This window comes from Oryza sativa, chromosome 7, assembly GCF_034140825.1.
Source record: "Oryza sativa Japonica Group chromosome 7, ASM3414082v1".
In the NCBI taxonomy this organism is placed as follows: Eukaryota; Viridiplantae; Streptophyta; class Magnoliopsida; order Poales; family Poaceae; genus Oryza; species Oryza sativa.
In genome coordinates, this window is record NC_089041.1 from 6,580,748 (window position 1) to 6,603,538 (window position 22,791).

Sequence of the window (22,791 nt, forward strand, 5' to 3'; positions counted from 1 at the left end):
TACTAGGTGACCCGTAAAATTACATCCTATTAAGTACTTGCATATCTGTATATTTGTCCACTACAAGGGATTAGGCTTTCAGTGATGAACTCTAGTGATGAAACCCTCACTTCTCTCACTAGTAAGTGGTTGTATAGTGACAAATTATTTTGCTGTCACCATTGGACGGATATCTAGTGACAAACTGTTCTGCCATCACAATTTCACCTATTACTAGTGAGAAAATGTGTTTTTATCACAAAAGATGTAAACAGTGATGACCCAGTTGTGAGAATTTCAGGTCTGGTCACTATTGTATATTAAAAATTAGTGATAAACTACCCTGTAATCACTAATCATATCAATCGTGAGGAGTGAATGGTGATGAATTAGAGTGCTCTCGCTATCTTGCAGATACCTTGTGGCAACAAAGTTGTATCGTTGAGACAAGTACCTGTGATGAATAAATGTATTCACTGTTTGGTTCTAGTAGTACAGTACACCATCACTAACCTCCTTTTCATCCCTCTCTACCGCTTTGCCTATTCAACAGTCAGGCTCACACAGAGCAGGCAGCAGCACCCGGCGGCCGAAGGCGTGAGCCTCGGCACGACGGAAGGATTGCAGGCCAAGACGCTGAGGCTGCTATTAGAGGTAGAGCTGCTGCAACATCAGGCCCCGTAATGGTGGCTACAGGAGCTCTGCGACCTCGATCCAACGGCGGGAGCACGGCGAACTTGATACGGCGCGGCGGGGTCGCGGCGAGATCCATCCTGCATTCGAGTTGCGTCGAGTTCAATCCAAACCTTCAGAGGGAGGTTGAGCAGTGGTAGCAGGACGCGGCACGATCGGAGCACCCCGGGCTTACTGACGGCAGAACCAGAAGTGGTAAGTTCCATTTCATCTGCTTGGTGCTGCCGGCTACTATATCTTGATGCTTTGTTGATTAGTACCATGGATTGGCTGGATCTGTGTGAGCCAAGCCAAAACAACAGATTCGAGTGGGAGTCAGTTCAGTCAAAAAACCAAAAGGGGAAACCGAGAGGGAAACATGGGGTAAGGTGAGGAACGTGGGAGAAATACTCCTGAGCAGATGGATATACAGATGTCTCCAGATCCCTATCCTCTTTATCTGAAAAAAGCTATTATCCAGCATGGTCAGTTGGTCAAGGAGTATGGATTATATATCTGACCGTGACTTACAGAGTAGCAACAGGGCCCAATACTTAGTAGTACATGCTAGTTTCTACTAATCAGTCAAATAGGGCTCAATATGGATTAGTTACATTTCATAATCTGCAAGAAATTAATTTACTTAGTATATTGTATTAAACATATAGGCAATTAATGTCCTCAATATCAAAGAATTGTATTTCAGGCCAACATATTTTTGCTGTGTTTGTGTGTAAATTTGCAGTAACATGAATATAGTTTATAAATTAACTGTCATCTACATCTTCTTCACTTTGGATGTCACTTTCATCATCTGTATCTGTATACTCAGCGCCATCACTTTCAGAATCTTCCTCTTCTTCTTCCTCTTCAAACATATCATCTTCAGAATGTGTTACTGGTTCTGCTTCAATGGGTTCACATTCGACTCCATCTTTACTGAGAACCGTAGGGAAGTCACCATCATCAATTGTAGTGTAATTCAATGCAGCCGTGATATGCTCATTCTCTTGGCATGCTTCAGAACTAGACTTATTTGATAAAGTTGGATCATTTTCTTCTTCTTCTGTAGGAGGAAAGTCATACAAATCACGTGGCTTCGTCTTGACTACAACAAACCATTTAGGGTCTCTAGTATCTTTGACATAATATACTTGCTCAGCTTGTGTTGCCAAAATATATGGCTCATCAATTGGCAATGTACGGGAAGTATTAATTAAGGTAAATCTATGCTTGTCCTCTTTTACTACCCTTTTAGTGTGTACATCCCACCATTCACATTTAAACAATATGACACTGAAAGTACCTTGGTGTCTTGACAGATATTATCAAGCTAACATACATCTGTCAAGACACCAAAATAGTCTTTGCTTCCACTGGCTTCATCACCTTTAACAAAGACTCCACTGTTTTGTGATTGAACCAACATGTCTCGGTCCCTGGTGTTAAATCTCCATCCATTAATCATATAACTTGTGTAATGGGTTACTCGAGCATCAGGACCTCTTGCTAGAGCAAACAACTCTTCTGATATATCTGGAGATCCTTTGGAATGTTTCTCAAATATCTGGAAGAATGTTTATATAGGTTATAAATAGTTGTAAAATGTAAAAAAAAATACTTTTATTTTGGCGTGTACATACAGGATTCTTGAACCATACAAAAAATTCTTTGTCATGGCGCTTTTCCACACCTTTACTGTTCTGGATGCTAAGTTGGTCTTTGTGAATGTTGCAAGACATGCACATGTATGTTAAATTTTGACAGCATTTACATATTAGAAAATGAGAGTAAGTAGTAGTTGTTTACTCTGCGTATTCTGATATTTCTTCGCAATTCTTTAGTACATATATCCGAGCTTTCTCCAACTCATTCATATCCATCTGGCAGTATTTGTTACCAAGGAGTGGCCTGCCAACAGTACCAAATATCTGAAATTTTGTACTGCTGTTGTCACTCTGCACATCCTCGTTTCGATTTGGTCGATTGATTCTTGTTTCAACCCCTTGCAGGTACATAGAACAAAAATTTACACATTCTTGCAAAATATATGCCTCAGCTATCGATCCTTCAGGGCGAGCTTTGTTTTTTACAAATGACTTCAACCTTCGCAAAAACCTTTCAATGGGATACATCCACCGATACTGGACAGGTTCACCAGCAATAGCTTCCTAGGCTAAATGGATTGGTAGATGCAACATTACATCAAAGAATGAGGGGGGGGGAATCATCTCTAACTTACAGAGGGTACAGCTATTGATGATGCAAGCTTCTTGAGAATTACAGTATCTAATTTCTTGGAACAAATTTCTCTAAAAAAGCTACATAGCTCAATTATAGCCTCACAAACATTAGCAGGCAGAACTCCACGAATAGAAAGTGGAAGGTATCTGTGTAAAAATACATGACAATCATGACACTTCATCCCTGATATTTTAGCTTTTGTTGCATCCACATAGTGTGAAATTTTTGAAGAGTATCCATCTGGCACTTTTATTTCTCTAAGGAACTCACAAAATGCTTTCTTCTCAGCTAGTGTCATTGTATAGCATGCAGGACGAAATAAGAACTTCCCATCACCAGTTGGAGGTGCATGAAGTTCATGTCGTATTTTCATGAGTTCCAAATCAAACCGGGATTTAATATTGTCCTTTGTCTTCCCATCCAGATTTAACAAGGTACCCACAATACTATCGCAAACATTCTTTTCAATGTGCATGACATCTAGATTATGTCTTATCGATAACGTACTCCAATATGGCAGCTGGAAAAATATACTTTTTTTTTCTTCCAAACTCCATACAATGTGCTTGAGCGTTTTCTCTTATTGTTATGTTTCCCAAATTTCACCTGAATACATAAAGTGATGTCAATAATAATACACTACTCATATTCTTATACTCTATAAAGTAATAACAAATAAGGCATAGAATAGCAAATAGTATAATAATTTACTTTCAGATTGACCAGATAGGATCTACTATCATTCTGTACGCAAAATTCCCCGAGATCTCAATGGCAGACTATCAGTGTGTAATGACACAAGTTGAGCGACAGTACAATGTAAGACGCCACAAACTGTACAAGACCTATTGCACAACAAAACAGTGCCCTAGTCATGTTGCGCCAGAGGACTGGCAGTGGTTGATTGATAACTTATGGAGTGATGAGCAGTTCCAGGTACTTGTTTAATTTTCTTTGCAATACAATATGATTCATAATTCATTATTCTTATGAGATTATTATGTTTTTTAGAAACGGAGCAAACAAAATTCCATTAATAGATCAAAGCAAGAGATGAAATCACATGTTGGAACAAAGTCTATAGTGCAAATAGCACATGAACTGGTAAGGGATATTGTCATTCACTTATATCTTTAAACTATATGTTTGACATGTATATATATAAATTATAAGGCTTCTTTTGTATGTGATATAATTGCAGAGAAATCCAGTGACAGGTGAATGGACTAGTGCTATAGATGTTTGGAAGGCAACATATTTGAAGAATGGAACATGGTCTGTTTCTAATGGCGAAGAAATTCTGGTAAACAAAAATGTCTGTTACCTACATTTTACTGCATGAGTTTTTTTAATATGGACTTACATATTTTCTTTTATTTGTTTAGAACAATCTGCAGACAACAGCTGAAACAAACTATGAAAGGATTGCAGCTGCTAAAATCCCAATGGTTGAACTCTTTGCATTAGTCCTTGGCAGAAAGCCAAACCACTCGCGTGGAGTTGGTATTAGTGCAATCAATGAGGGAGCTCAAGAGAGGTACAAAGTTCATGCACAAGCAGAAGCTGCCCAACAGCAAGCCAATGATGCACATCAACAAGCTGCTGTTTTGCTCGAAGAAGTTCAAAAATTGACAGTAGAAAACTTGCAATTAAAGGGCGAGTTGCAGTCTCAGCGTGAAGAGTTGAATTCTCAGAAAAGAACCGTAGAGGAACAAAGTGGTCACATGGAGCGTTTCTTGGACCAGGAACTTGAGGAAAGAATGAAAGCAATGTGGGCACGCATGGGTGGCACTGGTGGTGCTTCATCTTCAAGTGCCCCAAACAATTAAGTAAGATTTCTTACGTCATACATGATTACTAATTCAATCTAATGGTCATTCGATTAATGTTATTTTTAAATTATATGTAGGAATTTCCAAGTTGACAAAGACTGGCGTCGTGGAGTTGCTACAAAGTTTTGTCCATCTAGGCGAGCATCCTAGAGTCCGTGTCCCAAGTTTCATTTGTTGCTTAGGTGTTCAGTTATCAATTTAGTTATGGTCTTAGTTGAAATGCTCTTTGTATGAGCACTTTGTTATCATTCATTAATAAAGGATAGTTTCCTCTAGTGTGAGGAACCCTTTTTAATTTAGGTGATATTTCAATTGAGTTCTGAAGTGCTCTATTCCAAGCATACTGTAATCATTCATGAATAAAGAGGTGCTCTGTTATGAATGTTTAAACTTGCCATTGCTCTATCGAGATTTCATCATCAGATTTTGTCATTGTTCACATGCTGGATATTGTCATAAAAGACGTGTTGTTTGTGGCAAGACTTTAGTCACATATATAAAACTTGCATCTGGATATTTAATTTTTTAGTGATAAAAGTTTTCCTTACAGCAATACCCTTTTTTTCTCCACTGATGCATTACTTCATATGTGAAAAAGGTATTGTCACATATACATATTAGCTTGGTCACTACTACATTTGTAAAGAATGACCAGTTTTCGCAACAAATAACACGTCATTTCACCACAATATATCTTACTTCTTGTGGTTTTTACTTCTCAATATAAACTAATATCTTATCACAAAATCCCCTGTCATATGTGAGAAAAGTTATTAGCAAAGGTATATTTGTGATGGTGAGTTATCGGTAATTAGTAATATGTAGTGACGGGCAAACCAACACTAACCGTCGACAATATTGTGAGAAAAAAATTCCATCACTACACGTTCACATATGTGAGGGCACTATTGTCACTAGTATCTCCTGTAATTGTGACCACGATACCATCTCTAATGTACTGCTTATTAGTTGCGACAGTATTATCACAAACAGAGCCATTATCTGTGATGAAAAAAAAATCATCACTATGCTACTTGTGATGGCAGTAGTGGTGACAACATAGTGACGACCCCAAAATTCGTCACAAGGGGGTAATTGTGATGAGAAACAGCCTTTTAGTGATGAAGTTTTTCATCACAAAAGACTTGATCCCTTGTGGTTGTCCTACCAAAGATATACTCCCTCCGTCCCATTATAAGTGTAATGGTGGTTTTCAATATCCAACGTTTGACCGTCCATCTTATTTGAAAAATTTATAAAATAATTAAAAAGATAAAGTCACACATCAAGTATTATTTTATCATCTAATAACAATAAAAATATCAATCATAAAAAAATTTTTAAATAGGACGGACGATCAAATGTTAAATATAGAAAACCACAACTGTACTTATAATGGGACGGAGGGAGTAAGTGTGTATTTCCATGGACAACCCATCTCATACCTGTTTTCTTTCCTATCATACAATTCCTCACTAATACATTACCTCAGATCTCTAACAGGTCATCTATGATGGCTTGAGGAGACTATCTCGGCTCTCTAGTCTGATTTTTCGATGAAGGATTTGGGTGCTGCTCATCATTTTTTGGGCATCACTGTCACTCGACAACACTCTGTACTGTTCCTGTCTCAGCATCAGTACTGTCGCGTGAAACTTGAGCGTACCAGCACTAGTACAGATCCTTCTATCTGTGATGGCCTCTAACATGCCTGGAAATAGCGGGCCGTCACAAGGAAGTCATCTCAATCGGGCCAAAAAAGTGCCCGATTGAGATATGGTCGCATAGACATATTAGATGGGCATAAAACTTAAGCCCGTCACGGATGACACCTATTAATGACGGGCTGTAGTTTAGGCCCGATTAAGATAACATTCCATATCTCAAACGGGGCTGAAGTTGGGGCCCATCACAGATTACCATCATCCGTGACGGGCACGTAGTTTAGGCCCGATTGAGATAACATTCCATATCTCAAACAGGCCTTAAGTTGGGCCGTCACAGATGACCATCATCCGTGACGTGCACCAACTTGAGGCCTGTCACAGATGACTCATCAGTGACGGACTATATACTAATCCCCGGTTGACATGACTTAATCTCTATCGGGCATTAACTAAAGCCCGTCATCGATGAGTATTTTTCCATTTTACATATGAAATGTTTATATTTGTAAGTTGAACTATAGAAAAACAATTAACTTGCAGTATAATAATTCAATTTATGAGTCAAAATAATTTTACGCGTAGTAAATGATATCAAATGGAAAAGTCATCAACAACAAAGTTTTATAACTCATCAAGATCTATAACTTTTATTTTGGTCATTTTTATTTATAACATTTTTTGAACAGTTTGAATTTGAATTTGAAAATATGACAACTTCAAACAACATTTTCAAATACTAAATGATTTCAACTAAAAAAGTAATCAACAACAAAGTTGAATAACTCAACAAGATCTGTATCTTTTATTTTGGTCATTTTTCTATATAACATGTTATGAACCATTTGAATTTAAATTTAAAAATATGACAACTTCAAACAACATTTTCAAATAATAAATGATTTCAACTGAAAAAGTTATCAACAACAAAGTTGAATAACTCATCATGATCTAAAACTTTTATTTTGGTCATTTCTTCATCTAATAAAATGTTAGTAACATTGTTCATAAATTTTACATATATATATGTGTCATTTCTTCATCTGATAAAATGCGAAGAATTTTGTTGTTGATAATTTTTTCAGTTGAAATCATTTAGTATTTGAAAATGTTATTTGAAGTTGTCATATTTTCAAATTCAAATTCAAACGGTTCAAAAAATAATGTTATGTAGAAAATGATCAAAATAAAAGTTATAGATCTTGATGAGTTATATAACTTTATTGTGGATGACTTTTTCAGTTGAAGTCATTCACTAACAAAAAATTGTATTTTATTTTCTCAAACTTTGAATTTCAAAATTAAAATTGTTTATATAGAGTCAGATGGAGAAATGACCAAAATAAAAATTTCGCACCTCGATGAGCTCTACAACTTTGGTTTTGGTGACTTTTCCATTTGAAATCATTTATTAATCCTAATTTTTGTTTGAAGTTGTCAAATTTTGAAAAAATTAAAATTTAAATTATTCAAATGAACTTATTTGTACAAAGGACCGATACAATAGTTGTAGATCTCGATAAGTTATACAATTTTGTTGTTTATGATTTTTGATGGTTGTGTATGTGAATGAATGTATATGAATGAGGGATGGTGTGGTGTGACATCCTGGCCTAGGGCTTAATACGATTAATAGAATACTCATACCAACAAGTTACAACTACTCTTCTGGAAGCCGATCTTTAAAAACCTTTGATGTTAAGCGTGCTTGGCCTAGAGCAATTTCTCGATGGGTGACCAATCGGGAAGTTCTTCCGGGTGCACATAAGTTAGGACAAAAAAGACTGGCTTGAGAGAGGCGGGACGACATGCCTTTGGAGCAATTTCCCGATGGGTGATCAATCAGGAAGTTCTTCCAACTTAGGCCCGATTGAGATGACTCATCTGTGACGGGCTATAGTTAATGCCCATCACAGATAAGGGTCATCTGTGACGGGTTATAGTTTAGGCCCGATTGAGATAGGTCATACGTGACAGGCTATAGTTTGGCTGATCGTCTGGGTCAAAGCTATCGGTGACGGGCTTTAATTATGGCCCGATTGAGATAGGTTCATCCGTGACGCCCGTTTGCCCGATTGAGATAACTTTTCACATCAGTGACTTCTAGCCTGTGACGGACGCCATGCCCGATTGAGATTAGGGTTGCCGCCCGATTGAGATGATGGTATCCGTTCTTGTATAGTATGTCTAAGACTACAAGCCATGCTCTTCTCCAGTGGATACCAGTGCCGAAGTTTCTACTTGTGATACTTCCACTAGTATAGATCCTTACATATGTGACGACCCCTAACATGCTTAGAATTAGTGGGCCGTCACAAGGAAGTCATCTTAATCGGGCCGAAAAATCGTCCGATTGAGATATGATCGCACATACATGCTAGATCAGCATAAAACTAGAGCCCGTCACGGATGACACTTATCTGTGACGGGCCATAGTTTAGGCCCGATTGAAATATCCTTCATTATCTCAATCGGGCCTTAAAAGAAGCAAGTCACAGATGATAGTCATCTGTGACGGGCGCCAACTAGAGGCCCGATTGCGATAAGTTTAATGCCCGTCACAGATGACACTCTTCTTTGATGAGCTTTTATTAAGGCCCGATAGAGATTACTTGTATGTCCGTCACGGTTGATTGTTTTAGGGCTGTTACAGATATTTGTTGCATAGTATAAATACCCCCAACCACCTAGTGTAAGTGTATCCCACTATTCACTATTTTGGTGGGAGGCCGTAGGGGGCCACTTTTTTTTCTCTTTTCCAAGTTAAACAGAAAATTCCAAAAAGTAATCATTGATTCAGCAATCAAGTGAGTAATACTAATCATTAATTCAGAAATTTCATCACTTCTTACTTTAGCAATACCAATCTTATAAGATGTGCCTCTAATTTTTTTTAGCAATGGATCGAAGTTGGATGTATGCGATAACTTTGAAATTTCATTTTGCGGAGTACAGAAATGGCGTGATAAATTTTATGAACGCTGTGGAGGAGGATAGGAAAAGAAGAAACAATGATTACATGTGTTGTCCATGTGCAGATTGCAAGAATGAGAATATGTTTGATAGTGGAGGGGTTGTACACGGTCATCTGATATAAAGAGGATTCATGAAGGGCTATACATGTTGGGTGAAGCATGGAGAGCAAGAATCAGGAAGTGGTGCAGCTACAGACAAAAGTGGTGCGCATAATCAGGAAGATGAAGATGAGCATGACATATTTATACCTTCTCCATTGGGCGGTGAAATGGTTGATGTGGATCACGATCTGGTGCAAGACATGTTACGTGACGTTGAGTACCCAGCCCACAATGAGAGAGATTGCATGAAGTTCAGCGGGTTGGTCAGTAACTCCGAGACGCCTCTGTATGCCGGATGCAAAGCAAAACACACCAAGTTGTCAGTTACATTGGACCTAATGAAGCTGAAGGCAAGTAGTGGATGGACAAACAAGAGTTTTACAGATCTTTTAGGAATTTTGAAGGCTATGCTTCCTGATGAGAACACATTGCCCGAGACAACATACGAAGCAAAGCAGATTCTGTGTCCACTGAGGTTAGAGGTCCATATAATTCACGCTTGTCCAAACGACTGCATATTGTACCACAAGCAATATGCGGACTTAGATGGTTGTCCTGTCTGTAAGGCTTTTCGATACAAGCGAAAGAAAAGTGCTGATGAATGCAAGAAGTCAAAGAGGTGTGGTCTGGCAAAGGTTGTGTGGTATCTACTTATCATTGATCGTTTCAAGACAATCTTTTCCAACCCCAAGGAAGCGAAGTTAGTACGTTGGCACGCCACAGATAGAAGGAATGACGGTATGCTTAGAGACACAGCGGATTCAATCGAATGGGGGAATATCGATCGAAAACACAAAGACTTTGCTGCCGACCCTACAAACATGAGGATATGTCTGTGTACGGATGGCATGAATCCTTTAGGAGACATGAGAAGTACTCACAGCACTTGGCTAGTTCTTATTGCAAACTATAACCTCCCGCCATGGTTGTGCTTTCAACGGAAATATATTATGTTGTGCTTGTTAATCCAAAGTCCGAGGCAACCCCGCAATGATATTGATGTATTTGTTGGCAGCTGTTAAATGCCGATTCTATACCGCCAACATCTGCATAAAGTTCATATAATAAAACATCCAACATAGTGATAGGCGCTTAATTTCACATATTTCACAAGTGTTTGTGTATATTTGTATGCAGGTGATAAACCCTAAAGTTGGGAGGAAAACAAGATTAAAGTGAGGAGAAACAAGTATCCGTACAAGGATGGGTTGTGAACTTCATCAAAATACCAAAGACTCAGCCCAAAACTCCGAGAAATGGGCAGAGGAGAGTCCAGGGAGTCCACAGGCCGAAGGCCAGGCCGGGAGGGCCCAGCCCAGGTTCGGCCGAACCCTCCCGGTCACCGTTGATCCTGGGGTTTGGCGTGGACGCTCCAGATGATCTCCTAATGGCGGTTGCGGGGCAGTTCGGACATTTCCCCTTCTCACAACCATCATAACTGCCCTATAAAAGGAGCTTCACTCCTTCACTCTCACACACACTTTCAAGCTTGAGCTGAATTATAAGATGCCCTATTATACTATGTTGTATAATAGAATAGGAAGAGAGTAGAGTAGAAGAAGTCGGAAGAATTCCGGAGTTGTTGGTAATCTTCTCTCATTTCTTTTTTTCTGTTCATTACTCTGATTTCAATATAATATTTTTCTTGAGTAATTTAGATTTATCTTGTGAGAATTATCTCTTGGTTAGTTTCTAAATAGCGTACGGGATTATTGTTCACTATAATCAACTGAAATATAGTGATTACTTTGGTGAGTTATAAACACTAAAGTAGATATTAATTGCTTAGACGTAGTGTTTATGTAATTGTTATCCAGTAATTGCTCCGTATCCCACAGTACGTTTGAGGTAGGTGTAGAGGTGGTGATAGCCCTCGAGATCACTTAAGTCCTCCCTGTCCAGGTACGTAGTAGAGCGACATCTGGGAACAGCGGATTGCCAGTGCCTGAAGTATTGTGTTAGGATTAAATTTAAGCTTTCCCTAGACACTGTTTCTCACCAGTGAATCCTCTCTATCCTGGCCAATCCTTTGCTTGGTGTCCTTGGATGAACCGGAGAAAGAACTGACCACACACGTTCCCTTGGATTCGATACCCTTTGGAATACTCCGTGGGGGAAGTGCTACATCGGTATATCTGTGCGCATGCAGATTTTATCTGTGATCGTAAGAATTACCAATAAGCATTTCTGGCGCCGTTGTCGGGGAATGGTTGCTGATCATTTCAGAACCCAGTTCATCCTCGTATTTCTTTTTCACTTTTTATTCTACCTTTACCCCTGCTACCCAGAGAAGTATTCCTGTTAAATTCTTCTCGACTATAGAGCAACCTCTCTTTGAGCTGTCTGCTTCTAGGGGCGAATTCTATAAGCCACCTCCTTCATCGGAGCGCATTTATACAACTGGCTATGAAATTCGCTCTGAACTAATCAGCATGGATAGGGAAAATCCTTTTTCTGGTTTTGATTTAGAAAATCCCTACCATCATCTGCGAGACTTTGAGCAAGTCTGCTCATGCCTTAAGATTCGTGGCATGAGACAAGAAACTTGTTAACAGTGAAATTTGGTAAGCCCGGAGTAATCATCGGCTTAGAGTCAGTATCGGCTTCGAAGTCCTGAGATTAGCCGATGAGTGTTGTCAAGTCGTCAGTTGTCGGATTCTTGCTATATTCGGTTAAGGAAATTGATCTGCTAAAGGAAGCTTATCCAGAAGAGACCGAGTTCAAAGAGAATGCGGCATGACAAGTTATCTATTAATTAGGAATAGTTTGTTAGTTTCCTTTTATTTTTAGGAAAGTGTGTTTAGTGTCCTATAAGGACTTTATCTTTTCCTTTTATCTTTAGGAAAGTTTCTTTCTTGTCTGACAAGGACTTGTATCAACTCATGGGTATAAATATGTACACCCGGGGTCTATGTAATCTATCGCTACGATCAATACAATTTGGCGCATCGCCACCTTTTACCTTTTCTACTTTATTTTATCGTCCGGCGGGACTTGGCACCTGACGCGAGGCTGCATCGGTGTTCGATCTCCACCTAAGGGGTAAGTCCAATGTTCCGCCGGCCCAGGCAATTGTCTCATCTACATCAGCGTCGTTCAAGGCTGCATTAGTACATTCGACCTCTTGGATTGCTCTGGTTTGGATGATATATTTGCTTACCTATTTATCATATGTCTCTGTTAATCTAGTCTTAGCATATCAATTTAGCTCTATCGGCTGCTTCTCGTTTTAGGGTTTCTGCCGGTGTCGGCTAAATCGTTTGCTAGATTAGATTAGCTTAGACATCTACCACCGTAAAAACTCAATCAACGGCTTGATTGTCTAGATATTATGTTTCTTTTCATACTTAGTGTTGCATCAGTTATGTTTTATCTACTAAGTCGTGCTTAGAACCATAATCTCTAGCCTGCTTCTAGATTGCCAATAAGGGTTTCATCGGGGTTTCATCCGGTCAGTTATTTAGACGTTGCATCGGCTCATAAGGATTGCATATACATAGAAGTTGGATTTAGCCGATAACAACAAAGGTTTCACTGTTTAATCTAATCTTGTGGATTTCATGACATCGGACCTCTAGCCGATGTGTGCTTTAACCTTCGGATCGATGCTTATTTATCATATCACTATTTGCCGATTGGTTTCTACTGGATTATATTGCTATATTATATTATCATCAGTCGATTGCCTTTATATCATTATCTACATTGGACATATAGCCGATTGCTTAACCCTATCGCTATTGGCTGGTATCGGCATCGGCTATTATCGGCTATCGGTTGGAACTACTCCATCGGCTTGTCAGCCGATCGGCTGTTTTGATCTACTATTTGCATATCTTGTCAGTTGCAGGATCAAACTGACTGGCACGCCCTCATCTCAACAACCTTTGGACCTGCACTGGAGCTAAGCAGATCTCCCAGGCCAGTGTATTCGATTTTTTCGTCAACAAAACTGTACGGTGGAAATTGTTTCCGTTCTCCCTTCAAGAGAGAGCGAAGCAATGGTACACCTCTACAGTCAGATGTGTAAACGCTAGCTGGGAAAAGTTGCGAGAGAGATTCTGTCTTGCATTTTTCCTAGATACTCGTATTACTACCTTTCGAGTAGAAATCCTTAGTTTCCAGCAGATCAAAAACAAATCAATCGGTGCGGCTTGGTCAAGATTCGCTAATTTAGTACAGTCCGGACAAACCCTGTTTATGTGCTATTGCAACATTTCCATACGGGCCTGGATAAGGAGTCTGCATTCTATCTGGATTCATTGATTTCAAAATGTTGCTACCTATTGCAAAATTAGACATTTCCTATCTATCTAGATTCATTGTACTATGAAGTACAACACTCCCTCCGTTTCACAATGTAAGTCATTCTAGCATTTCTCACATTCATATTGATGCTAATGACATATATATCTGTCTAGATTCATTAACATAAGTATGAATGTGGGAAATGTTAGAATGACTTACATTATGAACGGAGGATGTATCTAATTAATCATATACCAGGTAGTAATATTTTTTATAAGTAATATATGAAAATGGCACTTCCCCACAAAGCCTATATGTCTTTAATCGTAATCTATATGATTAAGCGGGATTGGGTTAACAAAATGGCTCTCGAACATATCCTTTAGCTCCAGGCTATTGCTGAAGCCATTCTTCTTGCCATGGTATAGGAGGGTGGCGGACATGCACAGGTTGGCGATCCGCTGCACGAACGGGAGGAACGCGCGGTGCTTGAAGCGTATCTGGTTCATGCTTTTCCACCCGTCCTCAGCCATTCCAGCGATCTTCGCCTCGGCGACCTCTCTCGTCACCCCGTGCTCGTTCATGTAACACTCCACAGTGCTCGCCACATCCATCTTGTCCCTCCCACTCTGCATGCATGCCAATTAATACATATATTTATAGTTAGTATTTATACATATACATATACATATATATATATATATATATATATATATGCCAATTAATTAATACTCCATCCAAAAGTATTTAATATTTATTTATTTTTCTGATTCTTTTTTTTTTGAAGAGGGTCCTATATGTCATCTTCGGATATCCAAAACATATATGAATAAATAAATTAAATTATTAATCAGAATCCAAGTAGCCATCTAAATTTTCATTAATTGCATGTAGCATATACATTTTGTCCTCATTACACGCAGGATAAATTAATTACTTTTTGGTGATAAAAGTAATACTGCTACATCTTTCGAGCACTATTAGAAAACCGATTTTTTATCATTGTACCCAAAACACAAATATGTCAGTTAGATTTAGAATCGGTACTAAAAATATTTTGCAGTACCTGTTCTAAAAGTCGAAGTCTCAAAAACGTTTCTACTTTCGATTGGTGTTACCAATCCAACCGAAGTTAAAGATGGAGAAACCAAACCCGTACTAAAGATACCGGATGGTAACACCAACCTAGAATGTTTTTACGGTTTTAGTACATGTTAGTTAAAGAAGAAAGCATCTATATCAAAGTTAGTTATGTATAGTAGGTGAGATGGTAACACAAATGAGGACTGAGGTGAGAGAAGTCTTGAGTTTGAATCCCACATCCGACAGATTATTTTCATTTAGTATGCATCAACCAGTACTAAAGATCGAGAATAAAAATAAAGGGGATTTTAAACCGGTAATAAAGTGGGGTGCACATAACTAGAAATACCAAAGGTTGTACAGTGGCCCACCACTTTGCTATTGACCTTTGTTATTTTAAGCATGTGTTTGTGTGCATTCGTGTGTTATGTGCATGTGTAGTACTATGCCAGTCGTTTGCACCTCTAGTGTAATCGCAAAAAATAATGTATATTAAGGACATGAGCACGTCCAGTGTACACTAAGTTCTTAATAAACAACATGCTCGGAACATTGTTCGTAAAATATTTTCCCTTTTATTGAGGTGTCGGCTAGCCATATAATATATTCTCGGTATTCAAATATATAATATTATTGACTTTATTTGGTTCCTATGGTGCAATTTTTCACCACTAATTTTCTATTAGACTATAACGATAATTAAATGTCTAACTAAATTATAATATGGGTCAAGACACTAAATTATAATAATGTAAATGTGCTTATAAAGAAAAAGAATTATCTGCACGAATTTTATGTTTGAGACTCGAAGTTTCAAAATTTTGATCGAATAAATTTAAAAGTGACGCATAATTAGATACGGAGGGAGTATTATTTGTTTATGCTCAGGCACATGATCGATACAAGCGAAATCAAGATCGTGATATTAATTAAATGACCTACTTTTGTATAGTTTGTATTTTCAAAAAGTAGCGTTAAATGGCATTACTTTCTCCGTCTCAAAATAACAACATTTCGGAATGTGACACGTGTCCAGATTTAGTGGGTAGCTAGCACACATGCATATGAATATTAATTAGTCATACATACGTGTGATGCAGCTAAGTCATCCATGAATCGTGCCACCTCTGCAAAGGCCCTACCAGCATCAGGGTTAGCCAAGGCCCAATCCAACACCTCCTTAGTTGCTATATCACCCATGCCAACAATTAAACTAACAGGTAACTCTATTGCACCTCCGGTCTGGAGGGAAACAGTCACATGATCAGTAAAGCATGGAATATAGTTTTGATGAAACCATTCTGCTTCTTGGAGGAAATTGCTCGATAGTATTTGAAACTGCATGTAGCCAAAAAAAAAAAAAAGGGGATAAGCACAAACTAGTGATCGAAGAAGACAATTAGTGTTTTCTACCTTCAGGTAGGTAAAATGCATGATTGTCATCCCAGGTTTTAACAAGTTTATTGGTCCACTAAATTATTAATTAGTTAACATATATATTATTCCACTACTTGTTAAGTAGTGGCAAATTTATTTTATGGTGTTGGATTGTGAGATATACACTAAAATTATATTCCAAGAAAACAGTACGTGGCCATAAGTACTTTGATAAGGAGCTAGAGACTGGCGTTTTACCGCTTTAATGTTGTAAGAATTACGATATTTCTCATGTGGTTCCAATTCATCCTCAAACTCCCTAAAGTTACTTATTATGCTCAGAAAAAATCTCTTCAGGTCCTCTGGTAGAAGTGAAACGTCACTCTTGTCCCATCTGCATATAATTATATAGCACACACAATTAATATACGTGTCTGCGTATGTGTGCGTGTGCGTGTGCTGCTTTATTAATTATTACTTATCGAAACGAAAGGCAAGAAAAGAATTGAAGTAGACCAAACCTTTGCAGAGCATCGTTAAACTTGCGAGCCTCCTCTAAAGTTGCACGCACATCGTATGTATCATCGAGCAGTGAAAATAGCATACACCTCTTGGCGAATATCATACGGGCCCGTGCGTGCTCTTTTTCATAGTAGGCAGCGTATGCACAAAAATAGCACTCAACCACACGTTCACGGACGTAGTCGAGTCTAATGTCACTTGAAAGATTCTCCCACCACCTATAATATATATAATATAATATATTAATTCTATTTTCTCGCTACAATGATTAGTAATAAAATCATGTGGGGAGAACAGCGGCGCAGACTAGAAAACTTACTGACAAATTTCCTTGAGTTCATTTTGGTGAACTTTTTGTAGAATATTGAAATCAAGCACGGCTAGCTCCAAAATAGAGGGATTGAACATTTTCTCTTCAGCGCTATACTCGAAGATATAATTTAGCACCTCTACTCTCTTCATGGTCCTTGGTAACGGTATCTCAAGGGCACGTGTTACTTGTTCATCCAATGGGTACGCGAGGTTGCCTCTCAATAATTGTAGGTGATGCCTTGCAAACAATATAGCTTCTTCAAGTGCTTTCTCGTTGTGAGTTAGAAGGTGAGCTGCGTTGTATAAACTTAACAAGCCCTTCGGATCATTAGTTATGTCATCACTACTAAAGCTCCCATCTTCAGCTTTGAATTTGTTGAATTCATCTGTGTTCAGTACAGACCATAAAGATCAATCAAATAATTTAGAATAACTAATGTTGTACATATTCTGCTTAGTAGACTTCTCAGTTCTCACAAGTCATTGAAATTATGATATAACAAAAAGAATGGAAATTCAAGATTCGTGTGGAACAGAATAATTTCACTGAAATTTTCCAATGAAGGAGTAAAAATAATCCCACACTCCAAATACATCATTTAGTCTAAGTGTGTTATTGGTATTTAATTCACTGTTGCAGTATATGTACCTGGCGAGACCCAATACCCTTGTTTCCTAAGTAAGCGAAACCGAAGGGCAACCTCGTAAAGGTCAGAGCTATTGAACTCAGCTCTATGAATATTTTTTAGAATGGTGTCGATCTGCTCCTCAAAATGATGATCTATTCCCAAACGTTGGAGCACATCCACCAGGTTCATTTGCTTTACCACATCATCCTTGCAAACCTCAAGCATTCTACCTACCTCCTCAACCAACTGATCTACTCTCTCTTCCATCCATTCATCTGACTCCTGCAAGATACATGGAAGGACATATAGGCAGGTAGTTACTTTTATAAACACATAACAAATTATTTTGTAAAAAGTATCATTTTGAAACAATCTTAAAACAATATTTAATTTTACAACAGTTGTATGAAGAGTATTTCCCCTACCATTTTGGTGGGGGTTACTGCTAGCCGGCAGTATCAAGATTACTGCAGCGACCATGTGGTTTTACCGGAAAAACCGTTTGGTAAGAGTGAAATTCAGTGAGGTTTTAAATACTGATAAGGGCATGTGGTAACCGCAACAATCTTACGGTAACTGTGCGATGTTAAGAATCCTTCACTTTGTATACGCGGCTTAAAAAACAACTTTTCCTGCTTCTAGACTTTCCATTTTCAGAGGTGGCTAAAATTTGTAACCACCTATGATGAAGATGACCGATGCAGTCTCCGGTAATTAGACCGTCTGTGAAATCATATTTTGACAAGCAGTGTCTTAAGAAAACTGCATATGCAAATAAACCAATTTTCATGGGTGTTTAGCCTATAGTGAACCGTCTATGAAAATGCTGATAAAAGTGGGGTAATTTTTATAGGTGGTACTATCTATAAAAAGCTCTATAAACCACCCTTTAAAATGGGAGGAATAGTATTTAAAGAAAAAAATCATAAGTCTTTCATACGAAGTTGGATAAAAACAAATTTTATATGAAAATTGTAGCACTAGATGAGATATAAATTTTGTAGTTGAAATTTTTTTCATGTGAGATTGTTTAGGGGTCGAAATTTTCTTTAGAACTCAGATAGATACCTGTTCTATCAAAATTAGATCTTGACAACACCTGCATCTTTGTAGTTGCAAGTTTTTTCCACTTGAGATCGTTTAGTTGGCCAAATATTCAGTACAGTCTCTCAGATATAATTTTTTATTGGCGAATCATATGGAAGTCGAAGCTTTCAAATTTCATATAAAATGCATTTTATGTCCGATTAAGTTGAACCAAAGTTATGCAAGATCATTGCAACATTTCTTTTAATATTGGGTGATCTATATTTTCTGACAAAATTTGCTTTACTGTGGTCAATTACTTATGTTAACTTGTATATAGCATGCAAACTCTATAGGGAACTTGATACAGGAGAACAATTGTATTGAAAGAAACATGCTATCGAAATATGGACCATAGCATGTTAAATAAAATATTGTAAGGATCATAGATAATAGTTTACCTCAATTAATCATAAATGAATTTTCACATACGGATTGCTTAAGTAACCACATAGGTACTAATGAATTACTGCAGATGGTTCTCTTAATGAACCTCCTTCAAGAATTTTTTTTTAAAAAAAACATAATTCAAGAGAAAAAAACTTTTACACAAATGAAGTTAGATGCACATAAATTTTATACGAAATTTATTGCTCTCAGTGAGATCTAAAATTTTTTTAGTTGATAGCGCTTTTTTCCATTTGACATTTTCATATTCCCTAATATTTGTTACAAGCTATTAGAACGAAATAAATTTTAGAGTTTTTTGAAACCACCTCAGATGGAGACGTGCTCTCCATCAAAATTGTAGAGGTCAACGGGATAAGTTTATGTCTTTTCATTAGATGCCATCTGTAGTGCCAAATATGGAGCATAATTTTTTGAAAGGTTAAGTCAAAATAATAGCATACAATCACATCGTGGTTGTCGGTAGTTATATCCAACTATATACGGTAGGACGTAACATACTAGTAGTACGTGATAAAGAGAGCAGATTCCCGATATGGAATCTGTGCCTATATATAAATCGCTTATTTTTGGCTGTGTTTAGTTTCACGCTAAAATTAAAAGTTTAAAGAAATTGGAGCGATATAGTGAAAAAATTGAAAGTTTGTGTATGTAGAAATGTTCGATGTTATGAAAAAGTTGAAAGTTTGAAGAAAAAACTTTTAAATCACGCGTGGGTACGGTGACTGAATGCCTGTACGTTCGTAGGGTATGGTTATAGGTTACCACCCGTACGTGGTAAAAATGGTTTACCTAGCTAGCTAACAGTACGAATGCATGCATGCACGGACGTACATGAACATGTACATATATTGCAGTACATACTTTGGGTGATGGTTGGACGTTGTTGATGAAGAAGTCACCGAATATCGCAGGGTGGAAAGCCGGCGCCATCTTGGCGTCGGGAGACGGCGACGTCGCGGTACTACTGCACATGCAGCGCACGGGGCGCGCGGCGGCGTGGGAGGACGACGGCGGACGACGACGAGCGGCGGCGGCTGGCGCCGGAGCCGCAGTAGAAACGGGCACCAGCGAGAGGAAAGCCACGTGGCTCTTCATCCCGATCGATGATACCATTGTATACCAATTAAGTGTAGTCGTTGAGATATGTATCTCTATTAATAATTGTACCAAGGCAAGTGCTTTAATACTTCCAAGGCGCGCGCGGCGCCTTTTATATATAGGAGCTCAAAACCGGCCGGTTACTAAGTACTCCACTACTACTAATCAAGTGAAAGGTAATTCACTAATTAAACTAGTTTTAGCCAAGTACGTGGAATTGAAGACAAGTTTGTTACAGTAGGAGAATTAAGTACGTATCTCCTCAGAGAATATAGTTGGTTAAGTCAAGCCAGTTAGCCAGATCATATGCTACCCATAATTCCCTTAGATCAATCGACCACGTGGTAATTAACTGAATCCACGAGAGGAATGAAATTAATATTCAAAACAAAGACAAGTCCGGGTGTAACGGTACGCACGCTTTTCACGGTTTTTAATTATAGACACCGTTAATTTTTAAACATATATACGTTTGATCATTCGTACAAAAATAATTAATTTTAATAAATTTCATTGTCATTTGGGTGCTTTAAGCATGACTTGAATTTTTATGTAATTACACAATTCTTTTTAGTAAAACAAATAATCAAGCGTATATCCAAAATCCCATGTGAAATCGTACATTAAATATATTGAACCAGTCTTAAAAAAAACAATATATTGAACCCGGTGGGAGTAGTATATACATATTTTCTTTGTACATAAGGAAGAAGAAGTGCATGCACTAGGTATGCAAATTCTACAAGCTAATGGTTTACTTAACTTCCAACGACTTTTCATAGCAAAAAAGCTTCTACCGTGCAGTAGCGCACTATCCATCCATCCAGTCAAAAAAATTTCAACTTTGGCTGTTGACATTTACCATGGAATATACAGGCAGTCAAAAGGCGTGACAGACCTCCGATTGTCGTAAAAACAAAGGATGGATGAGTCCTACTCCTATACTCCTACGAGTCTCCGATAACACACGACAATTTTTATACTAGCAGATACTCCCACATGTGCTGCTAGCAGGCCGGCGCAGCTGCGCCAGCTAATTAACTCGTGCATCCTATCATCGTAAAGATACTACCATTAGTACTGACGTGTAGAATAACTCGTCGGTACCATGCGTTTTGTCGTGGGATATATTGATTAATGATGTTATATATTTTAGAAATGATATATATATATATATGCATGTTCAAATAATGTAAAAAATGGTATATAGATAATGATTCGACATTGCTTGTATATTAAATTCTAAAAATACAACAAAATTATAAATGGTACGTCATTTTTGCATGATATTTAAAATACTTTAGATAATAATTGCTAGTGGGTGATGATGTGGCATACTTACATGTTAAACTTAAGTAGTTAGCGTGCATCAACTTTATAGTCTTTTAATTCAAATTTTAAATCTTTTAACTGCAAAATTCGAAAATTTCAGCTCTAAATTTAAAATTTTAATTTTAGGTACAAATACAGTAAAAGAAAAGTCATAGTTGGTACCAATTATAACTTGTATGTAACTTCCGTAATTTTGAATCGTTAGATTTATTACAAGATTTGTGCATGTGTGATAGGATTTGTTCTCACGACCTCCATTTTACCCAAATAACATGTTATGGAGATATTTTTGAAAGTTACATCAAGTTAAATTATAGTTACAGTGTAATTACATGTAAGTTACATTGTAATTACACTACGATTTTACTTTAATTACATATGTCATTTTTTTGGGAAAACAATTGTGGACAAAAATTATTGTCGAAAGATAACTGCGTCACGTCAAAAGATGTGGTTCACTCGGTGAGTTGATGGAATAGTGAAAGCAATATATTAATTGATAATAAATTTTTAGGATCCCCCATTACATGGCAATATGGGGCTATTTATAGTCTTCGTACAGACTCATACCCTCTAGGGTTTAGTTAGTACAGGGAAATTTATACGGATACCCTTATGATAGAGGCATTAGTGAGGATACATGTTGTCTTTTGTATTTATGGGCAATCAGGCGATCTTCTTGGGCTGGCCCATTAATGGCGAAAGGCATCCATGGCCTGCAGTGCCTCCCAAGTCCTCAGTCGAAGACACCTCCTACCCGGGTGAAGGCCTCCTGCTTCGCTCTATGGTCTTCACCCATAGTGATGGCTTGGCCAGATGGTGAGCTTGGTGGCGAACCATTCAGTTTTCATCGTTCGGCTTCGCCTAGGCGCTTCGCCCCAGGCGCACCCCTTGGACTTAGTTAACGCCTTATGGTTTCGGTGGTTTCGGTAGGTCAGGTCGAAGGTCCTCGTGGCATGCCTCCAGCAAGCTCCTCACTGGCAAGGGTGAGTAGGGAGCTTCGTCCGACCAACATTTTCGTCAGCTTTGATGGGTGATATCATCTTCATGTTGGTCATTTCATCTCCATGCCGACTGCGTCAGCTACCATCAATGGACAATTGTGACTACAACAGAAGGATAAGCTAAATGCTTAGGGGCTCATCAACACAAGCGCGAGGATTATATCTTCAATTTGGACTTGTTCCGGATACATTCAACATGAATTCATGGTCACGAGTCGATT

The 22,791-nt window shown here is 38.1% G+C and overlaps 1 protein-coding gene across 1 annotated transcript; it reads right to left on the reverse strand.

Moving 5' to 3' along the window:
* Positions 1-13,628: 13,628 nt before the first annotated feature.
* On the reverse strand, positions 13,629-20,315 carry LOC9270657 (tau-cadinol synthase). Its single transcript, XM_015790274.3, has 7 exons — positions 19,998-20,315; positions 17,660-17,921; positions 17,018-17,396; positions 16,698-16,916; positions 16,435-16,570; positions 15,889-16,137; positions 13,629-14,345 (listed from the first exon to the last, which is right to left on the reverse strand). The coding sequence occupies exons 1-7, from the start codon at positions 20,247-20,249 to the stop codon at positions 14,037-14,039; spliced, it is 1,806 nt and encodes a 601-aa protein (XP_015645760.1). The 5' UTR covers positions 20,250-20,315; the 3' UTR covers positions 13,629-14,036.
* Positions 20,316-22,791: the final 2,476 nt, after the last annotated feature.

Excerpts from the sequence above, each read along its gene's own strand:
- LOC9270657 (XM_015790274.3), bottom strand. The coding sequence starts at position 20,249 with ATGGTATCATCGATCGGGATGAAGAGCCACGTGGCTTTCCTCTCGCTG. Across the intron at positions 17,922-19,997 it reads ACGTCCAACCATCACCCAAA|GAGTCAGATGAATGGATGGA; the intron begins GTATGTACTGCA and ends TGTATCTTGCAG. Across the intron at positions 17,397-17,659 it reads AGGGTATTGGGTCTCGCCAG|ATGAATTCAACAAATTCAAA; the intron begins GTACATATACTG and ends TACTGAACACAG.